The 23576-nt window shown below is 42.1% G+C and overlaps 1 protein-coding gene across 1 annotated transcript in view; it reads right to left on the bottom strand.

Annotated features, from left to right (window-relative positions):
• pex14 (peroxisomal biogenesis factor 14) overlaps nucleotides 1-23576 on the bottom strand; it is a 245068-nt gene that overhangs the window by 132817 nt on the left and 88675 nt on the right. The window contains exon 3 of the mRNA XM_048561444.2: nucleotides 696-780. Coding sequence (XP_048417401.1) covers nucleotides 696-780 — 85 coding nt within the window. The remainder of the gene's footprint in view (nucleotides 1-695; nucleotides 781-23576) is intronic.

Genomic DNA, 23576 nt, shown 5'->3' on the forward strand with positions numbered 1-23576 from the left:
ATTGCCCATCTCCAATTGCTCAGATGGCAGTTAAGAGCAACCACATTGCTATCGGTCTGCAGTCAGACATAGGCCAGACCAAGTAAGGGTGGCAGTTTCCTTCTCTAAGGGACATTTGTGAAATATGTATATACTTTTCCCCCCTAGTATTCATTGGACTCTTAATTTTAGATTTTTATTGAATTCAGACTCCACCATCTGCTATGACAGGATACGAAGCTGGGTCCATGGAAAACTACTTGGGTCTCTGGAATAACAGTCTAGCAAAATCAACTGGGCCACTGCCTCCCCTTTGCAACACCAGAAAAAAACCTACATCCTCAGTAATACAGATCATTGAGGTGATTCTGCATTTACATCATAAATGTATCTCTGTGTTTCCTCCGTTTGCAAACTTTATCATGCATATTCTTTCCAAAAGCACAGAAAAACACAAATCAAAGTTTTAAATGGTATTTCCAAATTTCAATGCAATCAAATTGAAATTATTTGCAATGAATTTCTTCCAAAGTGTAAATAATTAACTTCACAATAATTTACCTGCAAAGGCATGTGATCCAAGTTCAAGACTGAATGCTAAGCAAAGTTTTGTTAAAACATGACCTCACGTTTAAGATGACTGACACATGTTCTGCAGGATTGCCAAAAGAATATTTGCCCAGTTTTGAACTGAGTTTAGGAGGAAACAGGCATACCTTTTCTCTTTAGGAAGGATTTTCTTGTTGCTAATGGACTTTGACGAACTCTTTGGTTCTGTAAAAATTTCACTGCAGTGGCAATCTGTGGGTTGTGAGAATAACAGATACTCCATTCAGTTAGTGAAGATTAAAATTTTGCTGGTGTTCAACATACTTTACAAGATCGAGCACTGTGATTGCAAATCACTGGTAACAAGCTCTTTGCCAAGGTAAGAGTGCAATATGCAAGATATATCAGAAAACTTTGACCAACATGCATTTTTTGAACTTTATTTTGTGAGCCTAGTGGTTAAAATCATTCGCGCACCTTGCTATAAAACTGTGATCAAAGGAACTTAATCCAGTGATTCATGAGTCCATTACAGACTGTAATGGACTCAGGGTTCAAACTCCACACTCCAACTAGAGCTAGCTGATTTCAGCTAAAGTGACAGGCAGATCATTGCAATCAACTTTATGGATCCTGGGATAACAAAAAGGGCAGAATCACAGAAATAAAGTGAGAAAATGATGCAAATACTCAGCAGGTAAAGTAATATCAATGGAGAAAATAAACTTAAGACTTTGGTTTACTCTCTTCCTTGTTTGCATAAGAAGTTTCAGGTGTTCTCTCTTTTGATTTGATCATCTGAAACAGATTACAATATCTTGTTTCCTCGATGTCATTTTTCCTCATCCAGTAATCCCAATCCATCTCCCCGATTTTCCGTTAGCAAGCCCAGTTTTATATAAAAAATAACAGCAGCTCCCAGTTTAACCTCTCTATGAAAGAATGTTTTAATCCCTCTAAATTCCCCTCTCCGTTGTACCTTAATTTAGGGGTGCCTCTGGGACCTAGTCCATGACCCGACTTTCCTCATGAGTGACATAACCCTTTAGATTCTTGATTTTCTCTAAAAAATCAGCATCTACAAGATGATTTCAAATGCACCTGTTACACTTACCCCTCAACATCCACTTTTATTTCATTTTACAATTTCTCGATGTGATTATGTCGTTTGTAAACTGACATTTTTGTGTCACTTTGTGCATTTAGATTAACAGCTTCTGTCCAATTCTTGTTGCAAAGAATCTGCCCTGTGTTTCTTCCTCCACTTCAATGTTTGCCCCTTCTACGTTACTCATTTAAATTCTTCTCTGCTGTCCCATAGCCACTCTTACAGTAAAATGCGAATGCAAATGTTGATGAGATGATATAGAAATTGATTTAACATGGACATCAGCAGTCAGGTGCTGTCAAGACTCAGACATGAAGGACTGACTACACCCAAGAGATGGAATTTTTAACAAAAAAATCAGGATTCTGTATATTAGTATTTTAATAAGCAAGTTTACTGCAACTCCAGAGTCAGACAATAGACCCTCTTCAGTAAGATGCATCAAGGAGACAAAAGGTGGATCAAGCTCAAAAAGGGGAGACAGTCTAGTCTAAATGAGCAGCCTCTATACTGTACCACAATGCTCTCAACCCAGACTGCACGGTAGGCAGAATCCACGTGGTAGATCAGGCTTAGTGCCAGCTCAAATCACCAATATGAGGACACTTACTCAGTTCTTCAGATCAAATCTACCTCATTTGAACAGCTTCCTCTTACCTCAAAATCTGCCTTCAACCCATAGAATTCCCTTTAATATAATGATAAGCCCATAACCCAGTGCAAATCATTAAACAAAAATAATGAAAGTGCATTTACATTAATCTAAAAATGTATTATTGATAGATACCCAAGAGCATCTGCGAGCACTTTCATGAGTTAGCAAGCTCTAAGTATAACAGGAAACATATGAGTTTTGATACCACAAAGCTTAGCATGCCCAGATGGAAACTGTTTTTGATATATCCCTTAGAGAGGGAATTGTTGAGAAGTAAGGAATTCAGAAGTGCATATTTTTCAGTACATATCTTCCACTTTCTTCTTGGTTTATCTGCAGACTGCATTTTGTGCTTTACTTTAAAGAGACGCAACACAGAAGTATCTTATCAAAACTGTAAACAAACCTGTCATTTGTCTATTTGCGATTTTGAAACTTTATTGAAAAATAGATGTCAACATCAGCATTAAGCAGAAAATCAACTGCCAAATCTATGCAGTCCATTACGACATTTGAGTGCATCCATATGATACAGGCTGAGTAAACAAACATAATTAGGTTTTTTTGGGTAAGTCTTGTATTACGCTATTTATTAGAATGACAAAGAGAGATATCATTTAAGAAAAGTTGTCTAGGCATAAAATGCACTACTCAATGCAAAAGGAAATTAAAGCAACTGTAGCCAAAACATTCAGTTCTGACACCTGTGGTCAGTCTGATTCAATTTTTAAAATCTTCTATAATTAGTTAAAAGGTTTTGATCGACATTTTAGTTTAAAACATAGATGATTTCAGAAAAAGACTGTCAAATTGCAGAGAAGCAGTCGTTAGTAATTTATTTAGAGAAACCCTGTTAAAAAAGGAATATCAGAAATGAAGCTTAACGACTGAAAAGTGAAGTAACCGTAAGGCATTGAAAGGATGAGTGTCCATCTTTGGAAGGAGTACTTTACATTGTAAGTAAAATGAAGGCACTGCTCAAATCAATAGGTTACACCACAATTATGTTTCAAGACTAAATTATTTCACCACCATGCTCCTTAAACTGTCAGATTTCTATCTGGATTCTGTCATTCCTTTAGCTGGATATTTAAAACCCAATTTCTTTTGGTCACCACCTCCCCCATTCAACTAACATTTATCGAAGTTGGTAGACTTTCTATTTGTAAGGATTTGTAACGAATAGAAGGAAGTCTAACTGGCAAGTGCTTTAAAGTAAACACTCTGTTCAACCCATCCAGCCTCCAACAAAAACTTCACATGTGCATGTAATTTAGGAAATCGATTCAGCTGGTCCCCAGAAGTCAACAGATTCATCTGCAATTGCTCAAAAATCAGGAATTAATATACTGGACGAGCTAGATGGCAAATGTTGTTTTGAAATAAACTCTTATGTGAAGGAAAGAATTTCTGAAGCCATTGATTGATCGCATTTCCTATGTGACATGAGGGAAGAGGCAAAATGCTCCTGTTTTTACCTGTTATATTGCATTTATTAAAAAATTTATTTTAAAACCAGTACAAAATAAAATTATGCAGATCTGGAAAATAACCATAAAATTATTAATGACAAGCTATACATTTTTAAAAAATACTTGTAACGTCTAACACGTTTTGTCCTTTACACTGACATCATAGCTGACTACATGCAAGTTTGTCTCACTTGCACCCGAAAAGTTCAAATTTTCACATTCATGAAACAGCAGCAAACTACAAACAAATATATCGCACACCAAACCATCAACAATGAGCAAGTGGAAATGAAAGCCACCAGTCATCAAGGTCAATGAATGACAAACTATAAAAGTAAGCAACAGCTACTACTAATTTTAAAAAAGGACAAAAGTGATTAAATAGCTCAATTTAGTTTGATTAAATGAACGTGTCTAGTAGCATTTTGAGAGCCAGGAATACCTCTAAAAAAATCTACAACCAATGACTAAATGAGATGAATCAACCTGTTGGACTTATCACCAGTAACTGAATAATTTAAAATGGTTGCCAACAAGTTCTAGAGATAATGGGAACTGCAGATGCTGGAGATTCCAAGATAATAAAATGTGAGGCTGGATGAACACAGCAGGCCAAGCAGCATCTCAGGAGTAGCTCAGTTGGCTGGGTGGTTGGTTTGTGATACAGAGTAACAGCAACGGCTTGGGTTAAATTCCAGCTCCAGCTGAGGTTACTACAAAGAATTCTCTTTGAATGTCTTCCTTCTCTTGAGGTGTGGTGACCATCAGGTTAAACAACCACCAGTCATCTCTAATGAGAAAGCAGCCCTATGGTCCAGTAGTACTTTGGCAACTTTGCCTATAACATTTTAAAATGATTTTGCAACATATTTGGTGAATAAAGAACACAAGTAAACTTATGTGTTTAGGGTTTTTTTTAAAACTTCCATTATAAATTGCTATGCTTTAAATCAGATAAGCAATAAAGGTGTTACTAGTGTCACAGACAAGCACTTATTTAGGTAGAAAGTATGGCTGCTAGGGAACAAAATTAATCAATCTGCAGTTTAAGGAAATTTCAATGGTTTAAATAAACAAAAACTGGCACTGCAATGGAAATTGCTTCAATCTGTATTTCCATCCTCCATTTCAATAGCCCAGCACAGCCCTCTGGAAAGTTTATATTTATAAAGTTCATATTTATAAAGGTATCCCCAAATGTTGGGGGTGGGAATTGCCTGAATAATTTAAAGTATTTTCTCCACAAAATACATGAAACATCATAGCATTCAAGGCTATGAGCCTACTGCAGAAAAGTGGGACTAGTGTAGGTCAGTCTATTTTTGGCAGTCCAGACTCGATGGCCAAAGGACCTCTTCTGTCCTGTATGATTCCATGATAAGCAGATAAATGCCAATTATCACTATCGAGGAGGCAACTTCAAATCCTTCTATCTTGACTGTAACCCTTTTACTTAAACTGAAGAAAGGATGACTCTGGTAACAGAAATTTATGAAAGTTACTGAACTGGATCAGGGAGCTGCTTGGTCAATTGGTCTCCAAAAGTGTGATCATTTGCATGCATGGAGGTTCACTGTAAACTGGTTTATTTTCATTTTAACCACTTAGGGCTGTTCACATACAAAATAGTCACATAGAAATAAACAAGTAATTAAACACCACTTTCTGTACTCTAAAGCATCTTGCTTTACATGTCTACAAAAACAAGAGCACGATATGCAAGAATAAATTTTACTTGTATATATTCTTTTGCTTTTTCTTCTAAATATAAATGAGTTCATTCAGAAATGTTGGAAAGAGAGACTTGAACTATTTTCCAAAGCGGCTCCATTTTAACACTTGAAAGTTAATGTCCAGATACAGTTACAGTCACAGAGTCATGTAACATGGAAACAAATCCTTTGCTTCATTCCACACTGACCTTGTTCCCAAACTAAACAATTTCCACTTGCCTGCACTTGGCCTATTTCCCTCCAAACCTTTCCCATGAATGTACTTATCCAATTGTCTTTTAAATGCTGTAACTGTATCTGCATCTGCATCAAACACTTCCTCTGTCAGTTCATTTCACACATGAACTGTGTAGAAAAGTGACCCCTCATGTCCTTTTCAAAACTTCCTCCTTTCACCTTTAAAATATGTCCCCTAGTTTTGAACTCCTCCATTCTAGGAAAATCCTCGCCATTCACCTTATCTACGCCCCTAATGATTTTATAAACCTCTAAGATTACTGTAAGGTCACCCCTCAACCTCCTGCACACCATAAAATAAGGCTCCAGCTTATTTTTTTAAAACTCAAGACTTCCATTCCCGGCAACATCCTGTTAAGTCTTTTCTGAACCCTCTTTGATTTAATAATAACCTTTCTATAGCAGGGTGACTAGAACTGCGTGCAATACTCCAGAACACACCTCACTAAATATTCTATACAACCTCAACATGATATTCCAACTCCTACAGTAAAAGGTCTCAGCAATGAAGGCAAACATGCTAAACAGCTTAACCACCCTATCTGTCTGAGATGCAACTTTCAAAGAACCAAGTACCTGAGCCCCTAGTTCTCTCTGTTCAACAATACAACCAGGGCCCTACCATTAACTGTACAAGTCCTGCCCTTGCTTGGTTTACGAAAATGTAATACCTTGCATTTATCAAAATTAAACTCCATCTGCCACCCCTCAGCCCACTGACCCAATTGATCAAGATTTCTTTGTAATCTTGGATAACCTTCTTCACTGTCCACTATGCCACCAATTTTGGCGTCATCCACAAACATACTAATCATGCCGCCTATATTCTCATCCCATTCATTTACACCAATGACAAACAAAAGTGGACGCAGTACCGATCCCTGTGGCACACCACTGTTCATAGGCCCCGGTCCAAAAAACAACCTTCCACTGCCGCCCTCAGTCTCCTACTGACAAGCCAATTTTGCATCCATTTGGCAAGCTCACCCTGAATTCTGTGTGATCTAATTTTACTAATTAGCCCTCATGCAGAATCTTGTCAAAGGCTTTACTAAAGTCCATTTAAACAATATCTACTGCTCTACGCTTAGTTTTTTTGATTACTTGCTCAAAAACTCAATCAGGTTTGTGTGACACTATTTCCCTTACAGAAATCTATGCTGGCTATCTCTAATCAGTCCTTGGCTCTCCAAATGCACATAAATCCCATCTTTCAGAATCACCTCTAACAACTTACCCACCAACAATGTCAGGTTACAGGTCTACAATTTCCAGGCTTCCTTAAATAAAGGCACAGCATTAGCCACCCCCCCCCAGTCCTCCTGCACCTCAACCAGGGTTATAGATGATACAAACTTTTCTGTGAGGGCCCCTGCAATTTCTTCCCCAACACGAAACAGTATTAAAACATCACAGCTAACATTCAACATTTAATTAAAAATTACACATTACACGTCAACATACACAACATATAAACATGAAAATGTGTTTCAAAAAACTTTGTACAAATATTATTCATGTTGATCTTAACCAAGCTCTACAAATTCCCTAGAGATGGAAGACTTAGTGATGCCCCTCTTAACCTGCTTCCCAGCCCAGGAAGGCCATGTATGATCTCTGCTGTACACAGTTCCATAAATGACAGGAACCCAGGTACAGCCCAGAGAGAAGCCTTGCAGTTGCAATCCCTCCTTGTGCAAATATGGAACAAGCATATTCTCATTCATGGACTGTAGCCCAATAAAATGCCTATAAAACAGTCTTCACATACCAATTGGGTCCATCACTTAACCTACTCTCTGCTTAGAAGTGGTTCCAATAGACAAGCTGGGCACGGCTGGAGAAGGACACCACCTGGGTTTTGGTACGTGTGCAAGGCCTAGTCTTAGAGGAGGAGGGAGAAGATTAGGACCCCAACTGCTGTGAATCTCAATTTGGCACAGGCTGACTGAACTGATGGCACTTACAGACAGAATAAATAATTAAAATGTTATGATCATCGTTGAATGTCCTGGAATGCTATACTGCCAATATGTTTAATTATTACATGCCGATGTAATTCAATATCATGTTTTCCCAAACAAAAACATTGAAGCTGTTGGCTTATTTACTAACATTTTATTCACACTGAAACTACTTGCCTATATATATATATAATTATAAACATTGACAATTGTGATGTTCTCATTTTTACTTTATTTCTGAGTCAGGTCCTAGGCAATCACTTCCTAAAGTTCTAATCATATTAGCTAAAGGGGTCAGACTTCAAGGGAAACTAGATGGCATCAGTACTTCCTTACAGCAACAAATCTTTGCAGATGACCCTTTCTATCGGATTGATATATTACAGATTATTCAAATCAAATTATTTTAGGAAATACTATGCTGTTTTATAGCACATTAATTTAAATGACAAACTAGATACCAAATTGAAAGGCTGCAAAACCAAAGTAAACTTTATAAAAGATAGATGGAATGAAGTAACTATTATTTTCCATCTGTTTGCACATTAACAACAAAGCACACATGCACGCACGCAGGACAATAATCATGGTGCTCCCCCTAGCTGAGGCTCATCATCTCCTTTCAGGCCAGAAGCGAAATGTACCCAGGTGCTTGGAATTGACTGCAGCGATTGGGTTATCTTATGAAAGTGGCACTTTTTCACTAATGGCAATGCTCCTGCAAACCAATTATCTTGTAACACCTCAAATCAATTATAACCCAATTCAGTTGTTTGTAACTGTGTCCATTTATAGGGCTGTACATCATAACATCTCATTTCCTTTAAGGGGGCAGGGTAAGATAGGTCCTTGCTCAGTTAACTCCTCATTTGCCACGATATTTTTACATTTCTCGAAGTTCACGCAGCCTAGATAGGTTTAACCAAGCACTATTTATCACTGTATCATATTCATATGTTGTTAGACACAAGTTTGGTGAGTGGGATAAGTTTATATCGTAGCTATCACAATGCTGTTTCTTGGTCTTGATCTTCCTATACTTCTATCAAAGGCCCAATTTTAAATTATTGACATAAATACCTATATTCTCTATAAGACAACAGAATATCTTCCAAAAATAACTCAAACTTTCATTAAACACCTTCCAACAGCATCATGCTATATATCAAAAATGGCAGTCACACAGGATTACCTCTGGTAGTCAAGTAATCACCACTGTGATTCAAATAACCTTGATCAGCAGTCTGCAGTAATTAATAACCACAGAATATTGCAGAAGAAAACTTTCATGGGACCAATGTAACTTTACCGTACATTGGAACTAAAGTTCATAATTTAAGGGCAAATTTGCACAACAGTTATGTTCTCACCTCTCAGTTAAACATTGTGGGTTCAAACCATAGGAAAGCTCCAAAGTCTCGAATTTATAACTCTCTCTGATACCTCAGTGCAGAACTGTGGGAATATGCACAATCACAGGAGCTGTCCTCTAGCTAAGAGATTAAAATATATTCATTCCCTTCTTCATCCTGGCATGAAGATTCCAGAACAAAATATAAGATCAAGGCATTTCTCCTAGTAATACTTCAACCATTACAACCCAGAATAGATTATCTGCTCATTCATTTAATTTATATTAGGTGAGATCTTGCTGTGTCTAAATTAACAACCATATTACTTCCAACACATCAGTGATTACAATGTCAAAGTGTTTCATCAGCTGGGATACACTCTAATACACCCTGAGACACCAAGATACATGTTAATTTTGCCTGAATTACACAACTGTTGTGTAAATAAATCCAGAGTCCAGACCTAACCAGACACTACAACAAGGATCTTTGAAGATGTGACTCGTACTTCCTTACATTTAACATCCAGTCTGAGTTTTCATCTCCAAGGCACTGACACTGACTTTGGGCTGTCTGCGAAACCAAAACTCCTTCACATTAATGCAAAACTCAATGCATTACAAATTACAGTCCCCACTATAGTAAATAATCAGAAAGCTTTAAATGAAAGTTGTTGAGAACAAAGGTTCCAACAACAAGTTTCAATGTATACATCAGTCAAAATTAGAACCAAGGTCTTATCTGCACCCTAGATAACAAAGTGTGGAGATGGATGAACACAGCAGGCCAAGTAGCATCTTACGAGCACAAAAGCTGATGTTTCGGACCTAGACCCTTCATCAGAAAAGAGGGATGGGGAGAGGGTTCTGAAATAAATAGCGAGAGGGGGGGAGGCGGACCGAAGATGGATAGAGGAGAAGGTAGGTGGAGAGGAGAGTATAAGTGGGGAGGTAGGGAGGGGATAGGTCAGTCCGGGGAGGACAGACAGGTCAAGAGGGTGGGATGAGGTTAGTAGGTAGGAAATAGAGGTGCGGCTTGAGGTGGGAGGAGGGGGATAGGTGAGAGGAAGAACAGGTTAGGGAGGTGGGGGCGAGCTGGGCTGGTTTTGGGATGCAGTGGTGGGAGGGGATACCATTGGGCTGCAGGATTCCCAAGCGGAATAGGAGTTGCTGTTCCTGCAACCTTCAGGTGGCATCATTATGGCACTGCAGGGGGCCCAGGATGGACATGTCGTCGAAGGAATGGGAGTTGTTTTTATTGCATATAAACAACTGCACCTCCCAGTCGCGAACCATTTTAACTCCCCCTCCCATTCCTTAGATGACATGTCCATCCTGGGCCCCCTGTAGTGCCATAATGATGCCACCCGAAGGCTGCAGGAACAGCAACTCATATTCCGCTTGGGAACCCTGCAGCCCAATGGTATCCCCTCCCACCACTGCATCCCAAAACCAGCCCAGCTTGCCCCCACCTCCCTAACCTGTACTTCCTCTCACCTATCCCCCTCCTTCCACCTCAAGCCACACCTCCATTTCCTACCTACTAACCTCATCCCGCTCTTTTGGCCTGTCTGTCCTCCCCGGACTGACCTGTCCCCTCCCTACCTCCGCACCTATACTCTTCTCTCCACCTATCTTCTCCTCTATCCATCTTCGGTCCACCTCCCCCTCTCTCGCTATTTATTTCAGAACGCTCTCCCCATCCCTCTTCTCTGATGAAGGGTCTAGGCCCGAAACGTCAGCTTTTGTGCTCCTAAGATGCTGCCTGGCCTGCTGTGCTCATCCAGCTCCACACTTTGTTATCTCGGATTCTCCAGCATCTGCAGTTCCCATTATCTCTTATCTGCACCCTTTTAGCTCAGTCTTTTACCATTAGGATAGCATGACAGAATTGATCGAAATCCCAATCTACTGTGTGGAATTTGAAAGATTAATCAGGTGGTGCACTTTGCTGAAAGAAATCACAATCTCTGCCCCACCTTTTGTACTGTGCCTGGCCCCCAAGTATCAGAATTAGCAAGGGACTAAATTCTACTCACTTCCACTGCTGGCTAAAAGTTGGAAGCAATCACAAGTGCTCTGTGGTAAAATAAAGAAACAGATGTAAAAAATTCTGGTGCCAGCTATACTGAGATGATGAGATAATACAGCTCAGCAACTCATACTGACATTATGTTATCTCCCCACTCAGAATCCCTTCTGAAATGTAGTCAAGCTGTTATTGATAACTCAAGAGCCAAAGAATAAAACAAGCTATTAATAAAAGCTTTTCAAGAAAAGAAGATTATTTTGCCAAACTAAGTTAGCTATTTGAAAACCAATGTTTTCATGGCTGATTGAACACAATTTTCCTAAATTTACTGGCTGCTAGCCTAAATCTAGGTTATCTTTAGGATGAATGTTCAGACCTTCAGAAGGGTGCACAGGAGATTTGTCTCTATGACACCAGGGAAGAGGATCATCAGTTTTGTGGAATGAGTAGAGAAGCTGGGATTGTTCTTCTTACAGAATAGAAGGGTAAGGGGACATTTAATAGAGAAGTATGCAAAATAGTTTTTTTAACACAATTAATAGGAAAAAACTGACAAAAGTGCCAGTAATCAAAGTACAAAAGATTCAAGGCAGAGTAACTATTGTCAACCGTGCTTATGCAAATCGCCATCAGAGCCCGGGCGCGTGGAGATTGCCATCAGAGCCTACAATGGAGAAGATGGCCCCTGTGACCAGGCATTTGTTGTCAGTATGCTTCTACATGCGCAGATCAGCCTGTTGATAGGATGTGGATTGACATAAGGCGTACTGTAGATGCACATTACAGCACAGAGACACAGACAGTACATGAGTTCCACAGATACAGAATGCAAAAACTAGACTCAAAGTATTAGCTATGAATTAAAAATAAGACAAAATAGCATTAAATGTACAAAATTAGCCCTCAGCATGATCTCCACACTGTTCAGAGTAGCATTCTGTCTCAGGTTGCATAGCAAAAACAAAACACTGTTTAGAAGTGTTGTAAGACCACATTACTCTTGAATACAAACTTTCTAACAAGTTTTCTATCTTAAAAATTATTTCCTGATGTTATATACTACCTTCATGTGTTTATTTTGCCAGTGTGAATAAATGGATGGCACCATCTTTGTGACAGGCAGCTACCATACTGTAGCTTGGCAATGATGTAGCACTGCAACACTGCACTTGTGTATGTGTAAACTGCACCACATACAATTGGCATTTTTTTTTGATAAACAGAGCCTTAAGATAACTGGCAAGAGACCCAGATAAGAAGAATTTTGTTTACCCAACGAGTTATGATGGCCTAGAATATACTCATTGAAAAGGTGGTAGAATCAGATTCAACAATAACTTCCAAAAGGGAATCAGATATAAATAGGAATTTCGAGAAAAAGGAGGAGTAGGCCATTCATTCTTGAAATAAAGAGAATTAGCAAGACTATGGGGAAAGAAGCGAGGCGTGGGACTAATTGGATCACACTATCAAAGAGCTGGCATAGGCACAGTAAGTTGCATGGCCTCCTTCTGTGCTGTAAAATTCAATCCATGTTGAATTGAACACTTGAAACACAGGAAATTGATTCCACTGAATCTAACAGTTTGTGAGCAATTCTGCAAGTTTAAACTTAAGCCGGCACTTGAAACATTACACCTTTTGAAATACTCCATATTTGGTTTCAGATACTCATTTCCAACTAGCATTTTTTTAAAATTTATCTAATTATTATTGACAATATTGTTGGCTTACAACATGGATGTTTAAGAAAGCTACATAAATTACTATATCAAAGCTGCAAGCTGCTTGATAAATTAATTAATCAAAAGATGATCAGTTCAGATGCTATTACGTTGTTGCTTCAAGTAAAAAGCTGGAAGAGGAATCATTAGCAAACACGAAATTCAGTCTGTGCAGATCAATTCATTTTACACTTGACTGTACATTCATGTAAAAGTACCTTTTATGCAATAAAGGCTCATAACATGTCTAAACCTTGTTATGCCAGGCTCAAGTTCCTGTCAAACGATGGTTTAAAAAGAATGAAGCTCTATTTTAATTAGCAGGATTCATGAGTGATTTGATAACAGCAGTAGTTGCTTGAATGCTTTCAGCTTGATGGAATATAGATATATGAAGTCAGCAGTTAGAATAGATATGATGCAACTGGATATTTTCCTTTGCTCTTACATATGACAAGTGATTATTATTTGTTTAACGCTTGCACCTTAATGCTCCAGGCTTATTGTTATACAAACAGCAAAGGGTATTTCAGTAATGTTCAAATCAGTGGATACAAATCTAAAAACTTTTGATTAACATGTACAATGCTAACGTGTTTAGCATTTATTAGCTTCTAATTTCAAAGATTTATAGCTATCTAGAATACATGAAGAGTTTCAGAACTTAGGTGACTTATGCTATTCTAAGTATCAATGCCCTGGATAAGTGATTCAGTGGGAAAAGCAAGGTTAACTTGGAGGTGGTAGGAACTGCAGACGCTGGAGAATTTGAGATAACAAAGTGTACTGCTGGATGAACACAGCAGGCCAAGCAGCATTTTAAGAGCAGGAAGGCTGATGTTTCGGGCCTAGACTCCTCTTCAAAAATTGGGGGGGGGGGCGTGCAGGACGAGGATAAAGGAGGTTCTGAAATAAATATGAAGTGGGGAGCAGATATAAGATGGATAGAGAAGATAGGCTGAGAGAAGACACACAGGTCAAAGAGGCGGGGATGGAGCCAATAAAGGTGAGTGTAGGTGGGGAGGTAGGGAGGAGATAGGTCAGTCCAGGGAGGACGGACAGGTCAAGGGGGCAGTAGGAGATGGGAGTGGGACGTGAAGTGGGAGGAGGGGATAGGTGGAAGCACAGGTTAGGGAAGTGGGGACGAGCTGGGCTGGTTTCGGGATGCGGTGGCGGGGGGGTGGGGAAATTTTGAAGCTTGTTAAGTCCACATTGATACCATTGAGCTGCAGGATTCCCAAGCAGAATATGAGGTGCTGTTCCTGCAACCTTCGGGTGGCATCGTTGTGGCACTGCAGGAGGTCCACAATGGACGTGTTGCCTGAGGAATGGGAGACGGAGTTGAAATGGTTTGCGACTGGGAGGTGCAGTTGTTTATTGTGAACCGAGCGGAGGTGTTCTGCAAAACGGTCCCAAGCTTCCGCTTGGTTTCCCCAATGTAGAGGAGGCCACAACGGGGATAGCGGATGTAGTATACCACATTAGCAGATGTGACATTAGCAGATGTGCAGGTGAACATCTGCTTGATATGGAAAGTCTTCTTGGGGCCTAGGATGGGGGTGAAGAGGGATGTGTAGGGGCAAGCGTAGCACTTCCTGCAGTTGCAGGGAAAAGTGCCGGGTGTGGTGGGGTTGGAGGGGAGTGTGGAGCCAACAAGGGAGTCACAGAGAAAGCAGTCCTTCCGGAAGGCAGATAAGGGTGGGGAGGGAAAAATGTCTTTGGTGGTGGGGTCGGATTGCAGATGGTAGAAATGTCAGAGGATGATGCGTCGGATACGGAGGTTAGTGGGGTAGTACATGAGGACGAGGGGGATTCTGTTTTTTTCCCAATTGCGGGGTGGGGGTGTGAGGGAAGAGTTGCAGGAAATGTGGGAGAACAGTTGAGGGCATTCTCAACTACTGAGGTTGGGGGGGGGGGGGGGGAGGAAGTTGCAGTTGCAAGAGACACAGTCGAGGGTGTTCTCGACTACTGAGGGAGGGAATGCGCGAGGCACGGTCGACCTAAACCCTTCCCCTGCTGCGTTCGCAGTATATCTTAATGCACATAATAAAACAGTTGTTCTGGTCACAAATATTAAACAATATGCCACTCTGAACAGTCTATTACTTTAAAAATTATATCTCTAAAGGAATCAAAATGGGGTCATCTGGTCAATGATTCTATGAATAAAGCTCCTTGTTAAAATGAGTAAACACAACTTGGTATGGTTCATTGGTACAGCACTGGCTCCACTAACATTGACACTAGTGATACTCCCCATTGACAACAAATCCCTAAGATTGCTATGTATACACAGCACAGAAACATGCTATCCTGGTCCAACCAGTTGATTTCAACATTTACACTCTTCCTGAACTGCCTCCTGTCTTTCCTCAACTAAATCTATCAGCATAACTCTCTATGGCCTTCTCTCTCATTTGCATGTCCAGTTTTCCCCTTGAAATGCATACCTATACCATTCACTTCAATCATTTCCTGTGATAGCGAGATACACATTCTCAACACACTTTGAACAGAAGTCTCCTCTGAATTCACCATTCGATCATTTGGTGACTATCTTAATATCCTCTGGCTATCCTCATCCCTACAAGTGGAGACATTTTCTTTGTATCAACTTGATCAAAACTTTCATCATTTTATAAAGATTGATTACATCACCTCCCCAGTCTTATCCCAAACCCCAGCCAACGAAAAAAACCTAGATAACAAAGTGTGTAGCTGGATGAACACAGCAGGTCAAGCAGATTCTCAGGAGCACAAAAGCTGACATTTCAGGCCTAGACCCTTAATCAGAGAGGTCCGGAGGGAGGACGGTAACTTCTTCAGGTTAGGCATCCCTGGAAGAGGCTTCGCAGTGAGGTTAAAATTGTGATCAGAGATAATGGGATCTGCAGATGGAGAATCCAAGATAACAAAGTGTGGAGCTGGATGAACACAGCAGGCCAAGCAGCATCTCAGGAGCACAAAAGCTGATGTTTCAGGCCTAGACGCTTCATCAGAGAGCTCTCTGATGAAGGGTCTAGGCCCGAAATATCAGCTTTTGTGCTCCTGAGATGCTGCTTGGCCTGCTGCGTTCATCTAGCTCCACACTTTGTTAACTTAAATCCACCGGTTCAGTCAGGTCATCAGGAACAACAACAACTTAACAACCCAATAAACAGTCATCTTTTTTCATTTGTGGGATTCATTTATCGCTTGCTGGCCAGCATTTATTGCCCATCCCTAGTTGCCCTTGAGAAGGTGGTGGTGAACTGCCTTCTTGAACTGCTGCTGTTCACTTGCCATGGGTTGACCCACAATGCCATTAGGGAGGGAATTCCAGGATTTTGGTCTCACGACAGTGAAGGAACGACAACATATTTTCAAGGGAGGATGATGAGAAGCTTGGAGGGGAACTTGAAAGTGGTGGTGTTCCGATGCATCTGCTGCATTTGTCCTTCTAGATGGAAGTCATTGTGGCTTGGAAGGTGCACTCTGAGGACCTTAGGTGAATTTTTGCTGGGCATCTTGTCGATGGTACACACTGCTGCCACTGAGCGTTGGTGGTGCAGGGAGTGGATGCTTCTGGACACAAAGCCAATCAAGCAGGGCTGCTTTGTCCTGGATGGTGTCAAATGCTGTTCAGAATTCCTGTAACAACCAAGTGTCGGCACAGCAGCACTGTCTACTGAAGTATCGCAGGCCACACTCGAAGGTTATAAAAATAGAAAACAAAAACTTTCAGAGGGAAAACAGGGATAGGTAACATGCAATAAGCAAAGTTAAAAAAAAGATGTTACTGGCTTCAAGTATATCCAAAAATCAGACAAACGTGCTGAAGGCTAGCCACCATCTGCCTTGAGCAGCCGGATTCAACACCAAGCTTATGCATTTTACCATATGATATTTCTTTGCATCGTATAATTTTAGAAACAGTGATGAAAAGTGTTTTACAAATAAAACTCCTCCATCTCAAAGAATTAATATCATATGATTTCATAGTACATCAGGAACTGATAATGCGTAGAATTCTCATGACTTTTTACAAAATCTTAAAATAAATGTGTTTACTATGACCAGCAGGTACTACACGGCAGAAAAAAAAAACAAGCCAGTTTCTGAAGATTGTATCAGGGATAGTAGGAACTGCAGATGCTGGAGAATCTGAGATAACAAGGTGTAGAGCTGGATGAACACAAGCAGGCCAAGCAGCATCAGAGGAGCAGGAAAGCTGACATTTCGGGCCTAGACGCTACATCAGAAATTTTTGGGGGTGGGTGGTGGTGGGAGCGTTCTGAAATAAATAGGGAGAGAGGAGGAGGCGGATTGAAGATGGATTGGGGAGAAGATAGGTGGAGAGGAGACAGACAAGTTAAAGAGGTGAGGATGGAGCCAGTAAAGATGAAAAGATGAGTGTAGATGGGGAGGTAGGGAAGGGATAGGTCAGTCCAGGGAGGATGGACAGGTCAAGGGGGCGGGATGAGGTTAGTAGGTAGGAAATGGAGGTGCAGCTTGAGGTGGGAGGAAGGGATAGGTGAGATGAAGAACAGGTTAGGGAGGCGGGGACGAGCTGGGCTGGTTTTGGGATGTGGTGGGGGGAGGGGAGATTTTGAAGTTGTGAAATCCACTGATACTATTGGGCTGCAGGGTTCCCAAGCAGAATATGAGTTGCTGTTCTTGCAATCTTCGGATGGCATCGTTGTGGCACTGCAGGAGTCCCAGGATGGACATGTCATATAAAGGAATGCGAGAGGCAGTTGAAATGGTTCACGAGTGGGAGGTGTAGTTGTTTTATCGCAAACCGAGCATAGGTGTTCTGCAAAGCAGTCCCCATGTCCAGCAACCACCTAGAAACCAATGTCCATTTCAAGTCCATCAACTCCCAGAGCTACCTCGAATACACCTCCTCCCACCCACCTTCCTGCAAAAACGCCATCCCCTATTCCCAATTCCCTCGCCTGGTTTCCCTGATGTAGAGGTCCAGGAACTCCCTCCCCACATCTGTGGCACCACCCATGCCCTCCACCTCCTCCAGAACTTCCAATTCTCCGGTCCCCAACACGCCATCTTTACCATGGACCTCCAGTCCCTGTACACCTGCATTCCCCATACAGATGGCCTGAAGGCCCTCTGCTTCTGCCTGTCCCGCAGGCCTGACTAGGCCCCCTCCACCCTCATCCACTTAGCCGAACTCGTCCTCACCCTCAACAACTTCTCTTTCAATTCCTCCCACTTCCTACGACAAAGGGGGTGGCCACAGGTACCCGCATGGGCCCAAGCTATGCCTGCCTCTTTGTACGTTATGTGCTCCCACGAGAAGCTCAAACAGTTCATTCACTTCATCAACACCTTCCACCCCAACCTTACTCCAGGTGAAATTATCTCTAACGCCTCTGTCTCCTTCCTGGGCTTCTCTGTCCCCTGCTCGGGCAACCACTGAGAAACCGATATCCACTTCCAGCCCACCGACTCCCACAGCTACCTAGAATACACCTCCACCCACCCACCTTCCTGCAAAAATGCCATCCCCTATTCCCAATTTCTTCGCCTCCATCGCATCCGCCCCCACAATGAGGCATTCCACTCCCATACATCTCAGATGCCCTCCCCATTTCTGACCTACTAACCTCATCCCGCCCCCTTGATCTGTCCGTCCTCCCTGAACTAGCCTATCTCCTCCCTACGCCCCCACCTACACTCACTTTTACTGGCTCCATTCCCCCCCCCACCTTTAACTTGTCTGTCTCCTCCCCACTTATGTTCTCATCTATCCATCTTCGTTCCGCCTCCCCCTCTCTCCCTATTTATTTCAGAACCCTCTTTCCCTCCCCCATTTCTGATGAAGGGTCACGGCCCGAAACACCAGCTTTCCTGCTCCTAAGATGCTGCTTGGCCTGCTGTGTTCATCCAGCTCTACTGGATCAGTTATCTCAGGTTCTGAAGATACTCATTTCCCTCCTCCGCTCTTCTATAACAAAATGGCTTGCATCGGACATGAGGAAGGGTAAAAAAAATAGAATGTTCATATCCAACTGAAACCAGCATTCAACAAAAACTCTAATAACGTCATCTTGGATACATAATGGAACATATATTCTCCACATCCCACATTGTCCATGATTTCCCATCCTAAATGACAGGGCCTCAGTGGAAGATGGGCCTGCTAGTTATTTCTGACGCTAGATCAGCTGGCACCGAAATAGAGAATCAATCGCCTGGTTACTGTCTCAAAGAAAAAGGTACCAAATTCCTAGCTGCAATTTCCATTGGCAGAACCAGCACAAAATCAAAGCAATTGGATTAAATGATCCAACCAATGTCCTTTAGCTACAAATATCAGCACTGAAGACAAACAGACTGAATCAGTCTGCCATCTCCACGTAGACCAGGTGATTGACAACAGTAAAGCATCTCCCTTTTTCGTTGAGGTCAGGTACTCTAAAGGGCAATGTGTGTTGAAGGTGTGGTAACCTTTGGTGTGTCACTTAACATGTACTCTATTAAGGGGTAGGTGATGGCCTAGTGGTATTACCTCTAGACTATTAACCCAGACACCCAGTTAATGTTCTGGGGACCTGGGTTGAAATTCCACCATGGCAGATGGTGGAATTCAAATTCAATAATAATCTGACGTTAAGAGTCAAATGATGACCAAGAAACAATTGATGCTTGTCAGGAAAAATGCATCTGGTTCACTCATGTCCTTTAGAGAAGGAAATCTGCCATCTTTACCAGAATTAATATCATATGATTTCACAGAACATTACTGGTTCGAAATGTAAAGAATTCTCATAGCTTTTTATGAAATCTTAAAATAAACCAGACGGAGGGAGTCTGCTGGAGGTGGATGAAGATGTAAATTGGGTGGATAGAGGACTCTTGTTGAAACAAATGGACATGGAGGCAGAGGCAACAGAAGAGAAGATCATCATATCTGACCTGGAATATCATTGAGATGGGGACGCCAAGGGATAAAACTAAGATCTTTGCTATTGTCGGAATGTGCAACAGAGAGCTGAAGGTCAGAAGGGATAGTTAATATTCAACAAGAGGTGGGGATAAGAGAAAAGGATTAAATCAAGGGGTGGGAAGGAGAGAGAGGTTCCTGAGGGGCATGGGTATCTCCGAGTTGTTGTTGTATGCATTCCATACTCCCAAAAGAGAGAAGAAAAACTTCATTAGAACATCAAATGAGCCAAAGCATGAAGTGGAACTGGGGAACAGGGCAGCTCTGAGCCAGGGTGAAGTGGCACTGATGGAGAGCGAAGTTGACAGTTTGCAAATGGTGGCTCACAACACCGAGTGTAGCTCTGAGAATGCAGCAAGAATAGCTGACCGAAGGCCGTTGTCCGTCAAAGAGAAACCTGTGATCCTGGGTGGATGTAAAATATGAAGGATGAAACTTCAGTTGGAATCTATGTGGGGTGGGACAGAGACAGAGACAGTGACTAAGGCATGAAATCTCGCCATGGAAACAAGTTTTTGCAAAGACTTTGTCACTACCTGGAGAGGGGTTAGAATGGAAATCCTATTGGAGACAGGGGCAGAACTTCTTCAAATTGGGCACACTTGGAAGAGATGTAAATGGAGTTGGGCAGGATGTGAATACACAGTCCTGAGTGCACAAGGAGTATAGTAGGGGTCTGAATATGCAGCCTTGCAGGGCACCAGTTTTGAGGTTTATGGTTGGGGATATGTTGTTGCCTATTCTGATTGGATTTTGACTTCTTGACCCGTAGACCCCAATCAGTTACTGAGGGAGAGGGCCAAGACCTAGGTCTTAGAGTTTAGAGATGAGTTTATTTGGAATTATGGTGCTGAAGGAGGCACTATATAAGTAGGTGCCTGATGTAGGTATGCTCGTTATCTAGATGTTCCAGTGATGTGTGTATGGCCAGGGAGATGGCGCCTGCTGTGGACCTGTTGTGCCCATCGGTGAATTGCAAAGGATCAAGGCAATCTGGGAGCTGGAGTTGATATGAGCCATGACTAACCTCTTGGAGCACTTTATCATTACGGTGGTCACAGCCAACAGTGGTAGCCATTATGACATGTAGCATGATTTTCCTTTGGCACTGGGATGATGGTGATCTTCTTGAAGCAAGGGGGCTTTTCGATCCCAGCAAGGAGAGAACAAGGAAGTCTGCAAATACTACCGCCAGCTGGTCCACACAGGATCTGAGTGCATGGCCGGGGACGTCAGCCTAGCCAATCGCCAGTCCGGGCCGAGAGGTATTTAAATATCAGTATATCATCAGTAGTATAACTAGGGGAACGTCAATCATCCACTAAATTCCATGATTTACAAGAGGAGGCTGCAGATTCCATTTAGGCATGTGGTCAAGATTTCACTACAGGTATTCCCCTTTGAGATATATGACAAGCATCAAGCGTACAAACCAAATCAACATAAAAAAGGATAACAGAAACATGTTTTTTTAAAAGAGATAATAGCAACTGCAGATGCTGGAGAATCCGAGATAACAAGGTGTGGAGCTAGATGAACACAGCAGGCCAAGCAGCATCATAGATGCAGGAAGGCTGACGTTTCAGGCCTAGACCCTACATGAGAAATTGGTGGGGGGGAGGGGGGGCGCGGTTCTGAAGTAAATAGGGAGAAGAGGAGGCAGAATGAGAATGGATAGAGGAGAAGATAGGTGGCGAGGAGACAGACAAGTTAAAGAGGTGGGGATGGAGCCAGTAAAGGTGAGTGTAGGTGGGGAGGTAGACAGGATGGGCAGGTCAAGGGGGCGGGATGAGGTTAGTACATAAGAAATGAGGGTGCAGCTTGAGGTGGGAGGAGGGGACAGTGAGAAGAACAACAGATTAGGGAGGCAGGGATGAGCTGGGCTGGTTTTGGGATGCGGTAGGGGGAGGGGAGATTTTGAAGCTTGTGAAATCCACATTGATACCATTGGGCTGCAGGGTTCCCAAGCGGAATATGAGTTGCTGTTCCTACAACCTTCGGGTGGCGTCATTGTGGCACTGCAGGAGGCCCAGGATGGACATGTCGTCTGAGGAATGGGAGGGGGAGTTGAAATGGTTCGCGACCGGGAGGTGCAGTTGTTTATCGCCAACTGAGCACAGGTGTTCTGCAAAGCGGTCCCCAAGCCTCCGCTTGGTTTCCCCAATGTAGAGGAGGCCACAACAGGTACAGCAGATGCAGTATACCACATTAGCAGATGGGCAGGTGAACATCTGCTTGATGTGGAAAGTCTTCTTGGGGCCTGGGATGGGGGTGATGGAGGTGGTGTGGGGGCAGGTGTAGCACTTCCAGCAGTTGCAGGGTGTGGTGGGGCTGGAGGGGAGTGTGGAGCGGACAAGGGAGTCATGGAAAGAGTGGTCCCACCGGAAAGCAGACAAGGGTGGGGAGGGAAAAATATCTTTGGTGGTGGGGTCGGACTGCAGATGGTGGAAGTGTTGGAGGATGATGCGTTGGATCCGGAGGTTGGTGGGGTGGTAAGTGAGGACGAAGGGGATTCTGTTTTGGTTGTCATTGCGGGAACGGGTGTGTGAGGGATGACTTGCAGGAAATGCGGGAGACATGGTCAAGGGTGTTCTCAACCACTGCAGTGGTGGGGGGAGTTGTGGTCCTTGAAAAACTAGAACTTCTGATTTGTAAGGGTGTGGAATACCTCATCGTGGGAGCAGATTGTATTTAACACTGCTTCCCAAGAAATGTGTTAACTAAATTATGTATTTTGCTAAAATTAAAAATAAGGAGGGGGCCCCTCCTTCTTAATCAGGCTCTCAAGCTAAACAAGACTTGACTGCGTAGTGGCAAGATCCCTAAAGTTTTCCACTGAAAGACGTGTCTGCAATGTGCAAAGTGATGGTAATGGGTTAATTTTCAGAGCAACAAGGATAACTAATGCCATATCACACCACAATGAAAGATAATGCAATTTGACAGCGTAACCACTCTCATCTATCACTGGATCTTTGAGACATCCAGTTATTCAATGTGGAGGTGCTAGCATTGTTAATTCTGAAATCCAGAAGCTCTGCATAAAACCTCCAGCTCAATCCATGGTAATGTACAAGGCAGTTAGTGCTGTTACATAAATGTACCTGGAGGAGCGAAGAGAAAAAGAGCAAGGACCTTCTGCTGTGAAATAGCTTTTAAAGCCTCAGTTGGAGGAATTTACTTTACTCTCCCTCGAAGGCTAGTACACCACACACTATTGACTGGCTGAAAATACAGGCAGTTAATCCAAGTTTTTGCTAATGACAGTCTGGAGCCAACGATTAGAAAGCGCACAAGTAAATAAAACCTTACTCCATTGCTCCTGCCACCCTGTGGGAAAGAAAGTGCTTTCTGTTTGTAGCCAACTGGCTGAGTTCAGAAGCTTGTCACATGGAGGAAATCTCTATTACAAATCTGCTCTGCTTGTAAGCTAGCTCTATCATGTCAGAAACAGTTCTTTTTCTGTATCCTGCAAAGTTTATATTCATTGAAATATTCATGTTCTGTGCAGGTTCACCAAAAACCACACAAGTAGTTTGATTCATGAAACACCTGTAGTAAAGGTCCACATTCACACCTAGTTCCAAGCGAGCAATGACTGAAAATTTGATTGAACAGGATGCTTTACTAATCGGCATTCAAAAACACATAAGTGTTTACAACTGACTCCTGTAAACCCATCTCAAAATGCAGTATTTTTAAAAAATGTGTAATTTCTATCATAATGAAGGAGTTCCACAAAATGAGTTTTTCAGATCCAGTGAGAATATGGAACACTATCTATGAAGTTAGCACATCATTAAAAGTCCGGTTGCACTCCATTCAA

This window comes from Stegostoma tigrinum, chromosome 28 (assembly GCF_030684315.1).
Source record: "Stegostoma tigrinum isolate sSteTig4 chromosome 28, sSteTig4.hap1, whole genome shotgun sequence".
In the NCBI taxonomy this organism is placed as follows: domain Eukaryota; kingdom Metazoa; phylum Chordata; class Chondrichthyes; order Orectolobiformes; family Stegostomatidae; genus Stegostoma; species Stegostoma tigrinum.